This window comes from Saprolegnia diclina, assembly GCF_000281045.1.
Source record: "Saprolegnia diclina VS20 unplaced genomic scaffold supercont1.23, whole genome shotgun sequence".
NCBI classification, from domain to species: Eukaryota; Oomycota; class Saprolegniomycetes; order Saprolegniales; family Saprolegniaceae; genus Saprolegnia; species Saprolegnia diclina.
In genome coordinates, this window is record NW_008246090.1 from 71,241 (window position 1) to 81,560 (window position 10,320).

Sequence of the window (10,320 nt, forward strand, 5' to 3'; positions counted from 1 at the left end):
ACCAAGTTACGACTCCGCCCATTACTACAAACTAGATGATCCACAAGAGTCTCTGTCCAAGTGCCATGGCAGAGCAAGTACCGTCGCGCCTACGTAGTGCCTGACAAGCCTCCATCACATGCGACCACGCTGCACTGCAACATGCGCACAAAGTCGCCGGCAATCATCGAGCGCTCGCTAGACCCAGCGTCTCACCAATACACGCTGCACTCTACACTTCGCCTAGACACTGTACGTGTTAATGAACATAAATGTTGAATGTATTGATGCATTTGGCTATCTACTGTAGCTGTGGTGCTCGGAGACAGTGCGCGACGAGCCTTAACTACGGATGCTGCGCAGAAGCGCTAGAATTTCACCTAGCTGCTTCGTCGTCTCTACTTGCTGCTCCTTCATTGCCTCGATGTGTTTGTTCGTCGACTCGCGCTGCACACGAAGCTCGAGCCGGAGCTCTTGGTTCTCTTGGTCGTCTTGCTTCTCGTGGTCGTCACGGGGGACGTTTGATATCGCTGCGAGGATGCTGTTGGCCATCTTGGTCAGGAGTGCGTCGAGCGCCGAGCGCTGGTTGATCTGGTAGAGCATCACGCACTTGTAGTGGTCGTCGGCTGTGTCGGCTGTTGTCGAGCCATTCCAGGCACTCAGAAGCTGAGCCTTGAGATCTCGAACATCCTTTGCCACCTGCTTCTCGAGCTTGGTGAGGATCTCCTTCTTGAAGCAACCGCGGCTGCGTCGCGCCTTCTCAATGTCGCCCCGAAGCTGCCGTTGAGCAGTCGCCAGCACTTCAAACTCGCGCGCAAAGATTTCGTGGACGTTGAGATCTGTAAAGTGACTGACGTGGCTGAGACCATCCACCACAAACCCGACCTCGTCCATGACAGCCTTATCCAGAGCTTGCATCTGGTCGAGCCACGCCGCGCGACTCACTTGAGAGCGCTGCAACGTCTCGGCTTGGTCTGGTGTGAGCCCAAGGTTGGCCCGAGGAACACTCTCAGAGAAGATCGGGTGCAGCACCGGCATGCCATCCGAGCCAGGCACGTGCATGAGCGCATGAACCTTGGCGTCGGTAAGCCTGGCGCCTTCGAGCCGCAAGATGCACTGCGCATAGATCATCAACGCTCGTGTTTTGGCCTTCTCGAGACCCTTGCTGACTGTCTGGTTCATCAACGCCAGTAGCATGTTGAGCAGTACAAAGACCACAATTGCCGAGTGTACCATGAGCACGATCGCAATCACAGTGTACGTGGCCCTCCGATCCGACGCCGTGTTGTCCGAGTCGGCGAATTCGCTGAGCGAGTCCAATGGCGTCTGACTAAATGCGACAAAGTACGTCGAGATGAACGACTGACCGAGGGTGCCAAAGGCGTCGCTGACGTGAGTGTCGTTGCCGTGTACGTGCCCTTGAAAGAGTTGCACGTACGTCAGCGTCAAGCCGAGTTGGAAGACGCCAAACAGAATCAAAAAGTTCCAAATGTCGCGCAAGAGGTCCGATATCATGGGCAAGAGGTAGCTCACCGATGGAGCAACCTCCAGAAACTGAAGCGACAGGACCCAGAGACTGAGCGTGAGGACAGCGCCGAGCACGACCTTGATCTCGTCGCGAATCCAGCCACATAGACTCGACACGGCGAATAGTAAGATGACGGTGTAGAGAATCAGCTGCAAGAGGCCCAATGACAATGACGCATAACCTCGAATGTCGACACGTCTTTCCCGGTGTTTGACTCGGAAAAAGTAGGCCGACGTGACGACCAAGAGGCCATTGTTGGCATAACCAAACCAGTCGGTGACGCGCAGCGCATCACAGAAACGGAGCAGCGCTGCGGTTAACGCAGCAGTGGGTGTGCCGATGAACGCGATGAGCAAGAAGACGAGAACTATGGACACGACAAACGTGTTGCATCGCGTCGTCTCGGCGACGACTCGTCGTAGACAGCACTTGGTGACCGCGAGACTGACAAGGACAATGACAAACGTCGAGAGACCAATGCCATGAACAAACCACGGCAGCGTCTTTTCGTTGGCGAGTGCGGACGATATGGGCATGGCCACCAACATGACCACGTTCACGAGCAGCTGCTCAAAGTAGAGGCGCCGGCCAAAGAGGATCCACTTGATCTCGAGGACGCGGCGAAAGACCGGGTGCTCGAGACATGCTTGCTGCGTCGCAAAGGTCTCGTCCGGGTCTTGGAGGTCCAAGCTCAAGACCGCGCGGAGGGGATTGTCGCTGACACTCGTACCGTAGACGAGGTCGAGCTACATTACGTGTATGAACAAGATTTTAGCCCTTGAAATATGCACAAAACCTGCGAAAACACTGCTTCATACCGACGCAAGTCGACGCAATCGTTGAGAAAGGCGGGCCCGAGCGTCGTGTTGCAGCGAATGGCGCGAGAGAAGATATCACTGGCAAAGACCTGGTTGGTCGTCATGGTGATCATGCCCAGCGCGCGCTTGTTGCGAAACGCTGGCGAGATATCTCTCGCTTGCTCTTCTTTCTCGAGAAGCTGCAGGATCTCCGTTTGCTCCTTATTCCACGGGCCAAACACAGCGGCGCGCAGTCGCTTGACGATCGGGATTCCGTCCTAGTATCGAATGAGGACCTTCACAACGAATTGATACGACACCCGCGTCGGATCGAAGTAGGCGCGGTGGGCTAAGAGCAGCTCGACAACGGCCAAGTGTCCTTGCATCGCGGCGTGCAGCAGCGCCGTGTGGCCATTCTACCTCGAGCCTTGGACACTCCATTCTTGAATAAATTTGGGTCGACATGTACCGTGTCCATGAGGTCGACGTCGGCGCCTTCATTGATGAGAAATGTCGCGTGGCCCACGTAGCCAAGTCTCGCCGCCGTCATGAGCGCCGTTGATCCATCCTGCAACACTCGTAGTCTACCACGTTGGAGCGGGCTTCTACCGTTGTCGTCGGCGTGTCTACATCCTCGCCAAAGGTAGCTATTGTCGCTAGTACCGACGTGGGTAGCCCCTTTTCCGTTGCTACGTGCAGCGCCGTCTTCCCAGCCTAGATCCATATGTTGATTGTATAAGGATGCAAAAGGTGGCGCTACCGTTTTGTATTGGCTGGCCTCTTCGACGCTGGTCACCCGCGCGTGATAATACGCGGGGTAGGTGTGTTCGAGCACCCAACTGTCGTACAGCAGAATTCGACAAGGACTGGGTCGGGTCCAGGGTCTGCTCTGGCCTATTTCGAATACCGCCTATGGTATATCGCTATCTCCAAAATCTAGACGAGGCAGGCTCGTACCGCTCGAGGCACGCCATGGTGCGCGCCGGCTTGCAGGAGGAGGCGGACGCACTCAGGTTGATCCTTCTCGCTGGCGAATTCAACTGGCGCCTTGTTGCTGCTCTAATGGAGTGACAAAAAGTAAGCCTGAAGCGTGCGCCACTTGACAATCTACAGATTGGATGTTGATCTGCAAATGCGTCTGCTGCAAGAGCAGTGTCAGTGTTCGGACGTCGCCGTAGCCGCACACATGATGCAGCGCCGTACATCCCTAAACACCCACAGACTACGTGTCGTGCTCGGTATGACACTGCTACTACCTCATCATTGAGTTCGTTGATGTTGGCAATGTCCTGCGTGGCCTTGAGGCGACTACGCAGCTCGCCCCATTTTTTATCGCGTGCGAGCTTGGCGAGGTTGTCGTCACTTGTCCGGCGTGCTTCGATGCAGTCGCCAGCGCACGTGCGCGGCGGCACCCCCTCGTGCGCTCGTATAGTCTACGTAAACGTCATATTTGGTTGTAGAATCAGGAGCTGCCTTACGTGGCGCGTATAGTCGAGCAGTTGCTGCTTTTCATCAACCAGCGATCGAAGCGCCTCGAGCGTCACTGCGTTGTTGGCGCCGTCGGCGGTCGGCAAGCACACAAGGCCCTTTTGTAAGAGACAACCGACGATCGTACGTTCACCCTGCGCACATTTCATTTGCGCCAAGCAAGATCCCATCTTGTCGCACCTTGGTATGCAGCATCAAGGACTCCTTGGAGCAGTAGGGCAAGAGAATGTCGAGGACTTGGCGCTCTGCGTTGCTATCGAGGGCTTCCACGGCGTACATCAAGACTGTGTTTTCATGCTACGTTGTCAAACGCAGTGTAAATCATATCGAACACCCTCCCTCGCCGAGAAGTTGAGCAAGCGGTACCATGTCTCGACGCAAGAGCGCCACTTCGACCACCTCGGCCATGAGAGAGAGTAGCCTTTCGTTGACGCTGTCGACGTCATTGGCGCGTGCCATGAAGTGCAGCGGAAACTGCGACCGAAACTCTCTCTCCTGAGCAAGGACGGCCCGCAGCTTGGGGTTCTCGGTGACGTCGGATGCGAGCTTGCGGTCCTACGAATAGACTCGTGGAATACTTGTGTCACTTCGTCTCGGCGGCTTCTACCGTATTTTCGGCGTCCAAGGACGCCTTGCTGCAGACGACAAGAAGACGCGAGAGGAAGGCGCAGTGCGCGTCGCGGTTCCCGTCCAATGACGCAACGGCGGTGTGCAGCACCGTGTTGCCTCGCTACCAAAGCAGCCGTGGTCGCTCGCCTTACAAATGTGCTTGCAAGTACCGTATCGACGGCGTTGATGTCGGCGCCAGCTCCAAGTAGCATCTCGATGCCAACAATGTTTTGCGCGTAGCAAGCAGTGTGTAGTGGCGTTTCTCCCATCTATCCGGCATGTTGCTATCTCGGCTTTAGGAAAGAACGCACCTCGTTGCGTGCGCTGACAAATGGTTGGTGCTGCAATAGCAGCCACGCGAGCACTGTGTTGGCGCGGTAGCGGGCTGCCCTGTGCGCAAGCGAGTCGTTTGACAATAAGTAGCGCCATGGCTATACGACGTGTCCCAACAGCGTCGTGTGGATTACGAGGTACCAAGATTGTCCCAAGCTCGTCTCGGTTTGGGTCGAGATGCTGGAGGATTTCGAGTCGATCTCTCGACGTAGCTACGCCAATCGGCCTCAACGTGTACTACAAAAACCTGTTACTCTATACCCCCAACACGATCGGACGTACATTGGCGATCGATGCAACCTCGGGTCGCCCCAGTATTAGCTTCACGACGTCGGTGTGTCCGTAGTATGCGGCCCACTCCAAGACGTCCATCGCCTGCAAGAGTGTGAGTGCAGAGTGCGGGATCGCGATGACGCACCTCGAACTTTGTGGCGAACTCCTCGACGGCGATGGTACCTCCTGGATCGCGTAGCCGGTCTAGGACGCTTTCTTTTTCCCCGTCACATAGCAGTTGCGCCATGCTCTGCTCTTCGTTGCCCTCGAGGACCAAGGTCGAGTTCTCGTTCAGCATTGAGGACGACGGCGCGTTCTCGCTCGTCAAGGGCTGGCTCGATGCGGAGTACGGGATTCGGCCGTCCCTGAGCTCATGGAACGATCCCTGGTGTGAGTCCATGCAGCCTTCAGTCTAAGTACAATGCCAAGGCCAGGGACAATTCCCAAATGCGAATCAAATCAGCCCTTTTATTGCCATTAAAATACGAGCGGACACGGTCGTTTCAAACGCGAGCAACTCACTCGAAGAGCAACCCCTTGCGCTTCTCCGCCCACTTCCCGAATCCTGGTCTCTCGCGCATTGTCGAAATGCGTGGCGCACGACACGCCACTCTACCGGCCCGTGCAGTGTCATGAAAGGAGGTGGTGACGTTGCATCATCATACAATTGAAACACGTTTAGTCGACGTCAGCATGACTGAAGCGAGCGCATACACCTCGGCTGCAGCCCCAGGCTCGCCGGGTGGGGCGTTGCGTGCGTACGCTGCCGATCTGAAACGGCCCTTTCACAATCGGGCAGTCGTGCTCGCACCCCTCGTGAGATTTTTCGATTTCTCGACTGAGCAACTCACCTCACCGCGCCAAAGGTCCGGGTGAGGAAGGTTGGTGGCGCCTTTTGCCCGACAACATGGGCATGGAAGAGCAACGTGCGTATCCGTTTAGCTCCATACATAGATGAGAGAGATCCGTGGATGAGTCGAGATCCTCGCTTGCCTTTGTTTGTTTGGCGATACTATTCAAGCCAAACCAGCTGAGTAGTCTCATATACCCAAGCTCGCAATGCTTTCTCAATGCACATGGTCGTTTGACGATGAAGGCATTCAAGCGTCAAGCGCGTCCGAGTTGACACTGGAAGAGCCTTTGGAAGCCGACTCGACGGCTATGTAATCTTACGTGGTGGGTGCATCTCGTCACGGACGTTTGGTCGAACGTTGAATCCGGCGACGAGATCGACGCGGACCAACTTGGTCCATCTCGGAAATCCGGCATGACGACGGCGTGTCACGAAACGCCCATACGATGCACCAGCTGATTGGCCATGGAGGGCAACGTCTGCCAACGATATCGACGCGAGCTCGCTTCCATATCATCCTACGGGTTCCAATTATTATCTTTTTCCATGTAGTATTATCTGCATTCGAGAATTCCGTTTTAGCGACGGCTTTTGCGGCGGGTGAGAGACGACGAGCGCGATTCGTTCGAATCGTTGGCGACTTGTGATAGGATCGTGTCTAGCTGCATCGCCATCTCGGTCTGTTGCGTTGCTGCGGCGTCTTGCTGTGTTGCCGTCGCACCTTGCTGCGTCGCCATCGCACGTAGTTGACTTGAGAGCGTCTCCAAATGAGCCGTCATTGCCTCCATTCGCCTCTCCGCCGCGTCGTTCAGCTGGCTTGTCAACGCCTCAAAGCGGGCAGTCACCACTTCAATCTCTTGCGTCATCGATGCACGCAGCTCAACCAGCTGGAGGCGCACCTTTTCGTTCTCTTCGTCAGCGCTACTGACAACGCCGTCTCCAGAGACGTCGGCAAGCGCCGTCGCGATCGCTCCAAGATTCTTGGTCAATAGATTTTCCAATGTCATGCGCTGGTTGATCTGGTAGAGCATCACGCAGTTGGCGTGGTCGTCCGCAAGCTCTGTCGCAGCGCTATGCCGGGCCCTCAGAAGCCGTACCTTGAGATTTTGAAGCTCCTTCGTCGTTTGCTTCTCGAGCTTGGCAAGGATCTCCTTCTTGAAGTAGCCGCGGCTGCGTCGCGCCATCTCGATCGCGTCCAACAGCTGCTGCTGAGCAGTCGCCAGCAACTCAAACTCGCGCGCAAAGATTTCGTGGACGTTGAGATCCGTAAAATGACTGACGTGATCGAGGCCATCGACCACAAACCCGATCTGGTCCTTGACAACCTTGTCCAGATGCCGCATCTGGTCGAGCCAGGCCATGCGACTTGCCCCCGTGCGCTGCAACGTCTCGACTTGGTCTGGTGTCAGCACGAGGTTGGCCCGGGGGACAGTCTCGGAGAAGATCGGATGCAGCACAAGCTTCCCAGAGGCGTCCTTGACGTGCGTGAGCGCCGTCGTCTCGGCGTTGTCGAGGTGCATGGCGCCTTCGAGCCGCAAGATGCACTGCGCATAGCTCATCAACGCTCGAGTCTTGGCCTTCTCGAGACCCCCCGTGACTGTCTGGTTCATCAACGCCAGCAAGACGTTGAGTAAGACGACGACCACGATCGCCGAGTGCAGCATCATGAGAAGAGCGACACCCGTGTACATGGCCGCTTGACTCGAACTCAAGTTGTCAGAGGCAGAAAAGACGCTGAGCGAGTCCAGAGGCACTTGACCAAATGCCACAAAGTAGGTCGTCATGAACGACTGGCCAAGACTACCAAAGGCGTCGTCGCCGTGGCCTCGAAAGAGCTGGTAGAAGGTCAGCGTCAAGCCGAGTTGGAAGACGCCAAAGAGAATGAAGAAGTTCCAAATGTCGCTCAAGAGGTCCGACATCATGGGCAAGAGGTAGCTGGCCGACGAGATCACCTCTAGAAACTGAAGCGACAAGACCCAGAGACCGAGTGTGAGGACGGCGCCGAGTCCGACCTGGACGTCGTCACTGACACTGATCCAGCCGACTTGAATCGGAACAAAGACACACAAGATGACGGTGTAGTTCATCAGTTGCACGCGGTTCATCGTCGACGAGAGATAGGCGTCCATGCTGACGCGCATTTCCTGAAGCTCAATATGGAGAAAGTAGAGCGTCGAGAGAGCCAAGACGAGGTTGTTGCAGGCTGTAAACCAGTCGACAATGCGCAATTCTTGGCTAGCGTAAAGCACGGGTACGACCAGCAAGACGGTCCCGACGACAGCGAGTAGGACGAGACCTCCATCAAAGAGAGACTTGTTGTCGCTGAGCCGAGCAAACGCCGCAAGGACCTGAGGGCGAAGGCACTGAACGACCAGCAATCCGACGGCCACAAATATCAGGGTTGAAATACCCATGTTGTAGACGATCGGCGGTGGCAACTCGTCGTTGGGAAGAATGGACGATGTAGTCATGGCCACCAACAAGAGTAGGTTCATGAGCAGCTGCTGGAGGTAGAGCCGCCGGCCAAAGAGGATCCACTTGATCTCGAGGACGCGATGAAAAGCGGGATGCTCGAGACACGCTTGCTGCGTCGCAAAGGTCTCGTCTGGGTCTTGAAGGTCCAAGGTCAAGACCGCGCGGAGGGGACTGTGTTTGGCGCTTGTGCCGTAGACGAGGTCCAACTACAAGAGACCATGAGCCGCAGAAGAGGGGCGATACGATAAAGACTATGAGATGAAAGTACCTTGGAAAACAAGGCTTCGTGGCGACGCAATTCAACGCAGTCGTCCAAGAACGTAGGACCGAGCGTCGCGTTGCAGCGAATCGCGCGGAGGAAGCTGTCATCTTTGAAGACTTCGCTGGTTATCAGTGTGATCATGCTCAGCGCGCGCTTGTTGCGAAACTCTTGCGAGTTGTCTCTCGCGCGCTCTTCCTTCTCGAGAAGCTGCAGAATCTGATCATGTTTGGCACTTTTCTCGCCAGGCAAGACGGATCGCAGCCTCTCGACGATGGGAATTCCGTCCTGCGAATGAGTCGTGGTTAGGTTTAGGTTAGGGCTAGGTTATGAAGATCGGTGGTACCAGCTTGGGATCGAGGTCGGCGCGATACACAAGCAGCAGTTCGACAATTCCCACGTGCCCCAGTACCGCAGCATGTAGTAGCGCTGTGCACTTGTTCTACGCACTGCCGTTGAGGTAGTTTTGGTCCGTGGCCACATACGGCGTCGATAACGTCGACATCAGTGTCTGCCTCTAAGAGAACTTGAGCAAGGCGCATGCAACCTTGCTTGGCCGCCATCATGAGCGCCGTCTCGCCCGTCTACATCTCGATTGTCAAACAACAACTATACAACCCGGGACAATCTTGGTTTGGGCGTCGACATCCGCGTTGTGCTGCCCCAGCAATGATTCGACAACGTTCTCGGGTAGCTCTTTCGTAATTGCAATATGCAAGGCTGTCTCGAGCGCCTACAAAATATTAAATAGCATTGTCCTTCACAAGGTTATGCCAACCTCGATGTGCCTCTCGGCCTCGTGAACATTGAGGAGGCGAACGAGGTGGTAGTCGGGGTACGCCTTTTCCAGTAGCCAGCTCTCATGAAGCAGCGTGCGGCTCGGCTTGGCTCTGTCATACGTGTACATTTGGAGGTCCTTGGCCGACTAGCGTAAGGGCTGATAGATGCGACTTTGTGATCGTAGATGTAGGTGGCAGAGGACGTACAGCTTCGAGTCGAATGCCGTGGTGCGCACCGGCTCGTAAAAGCAACCGCACGCACTCATCGTGGCCACGAGCGCTCGCAAATGCGACGGCGGTCTCGCTCGACTAGAACAGCGTTTATAAAACAAAAGATCGATATACCAGGTAGGTACGTCGCGCATGGTAAGGTTGACGTTGAGTTTGGACTGCTGGAGCAGCAACGCCAAGAGCCCATCGTTGCCAGCGTCGCACACATGATAGAGCACCGTGTGGCCCTAACGACGTCCGTAAAGACAGGAAATGGACGTGTACGCACCTTGGCATCGTACTCGTTGATGGTGCTGATATCGTTTGAAGCTTCCAGCCGACGCTCGAGCTCACTCCATTTTCGCTTCTCGGCGAGCTGGGGCAAGGTGGTGTTGCTCAACTGGCTCGTCTCGGAGCAAACACCGGTGCACGTGAGGGGCTGCGTGCCTTGCCGTGGGACCGACGCCTACAAGAAGCTTCCAATGTGCTAGCCTTCGTGTTGTCCTACGCTGGAGACAAAGTCGAGAGCCACCATTTTCTCGCGCGTTAGGACGTGCATGACGCGCAGAATGGCTGCGTTTGTTGCATCATCCAGGTTGGCGTTGCACACAAGGTCCTTCTCCAAGAGGCAGTCGAGCACAGTTCGCCCGTTCTACAGACTTGGCTTACGGCCGCTTGCCATGGAAACGTACCTTGTCCTGCACCATCAACGATGCCGTCGAAGCGTGCGGAAGGAG

The 10,320-nt window shown here is 55.8% G+C and overlaps 2 protein-coding genes across 2 annotated transcripts; both read right to left on the reverse strand.

Moving 5' to 3' along the window:
• Positions 1-321: 321 nt before the first annotated feature.
• On the reverse strand, positions 322-4,613 carry SDRG_07794 (hypothetical protein; the record flags this gene model as incomplete). Its single annotated transcript, XM_008613648.1, has 13 exons — positions 322-2,253; positions 2,304-2,582; positions 2,625-2,720; positions 2,774-2,872; positions 2,968-3,018; positions 3,262-3,363; positions 3,416-3,511; positions 3,561-3,737; positions 3,783-3,926; positions 3,973-4,089; positions 4,159-4,347; positions 4,400-4,522; positions 4,572-4,613. The coding sequence occupies 13 exons, from the start codon at positions 4,611-4,613 to the stop codon at positions 322-324; spliced, it is 3,447 nt and encodes a 1,148-aa protein (XP_008611870.1).
• A 1,753-nt stretch (positions 4,614-6,366) lies between these two features.
• SDRG_07795 (hypothetical protein) lies at positions 6,367-10,290 on the reverse strand (the record flags this gene model as incomplete). The annotated part of the gene is made up of 11 exons (XM_008613649.1): positions 6,367-8,541; positions 8,604-8,882; positions 8,941-9,036; positions 9,080-9,178; positions 9,220-9,327; positions 9,373-9,519; positions 9,581-9,682; positions 9,730-9,831; positions 9,873-10,049; positions 10,092-10,235; positions 10,276-10,290. The coding sequence occupies 11 exons, from the start codon at positions 10,288-10,290 to the stop codon at positions 6,439-6,441; spliced, it is 3,372 nt and encodes a 1,123-aa protein (XP_008611871.1). The 3' UTR covers positions 6,367-6,438.
• Between the last annotated feature and the right edge of the window lie 30 nt (positions 10,291-10,320).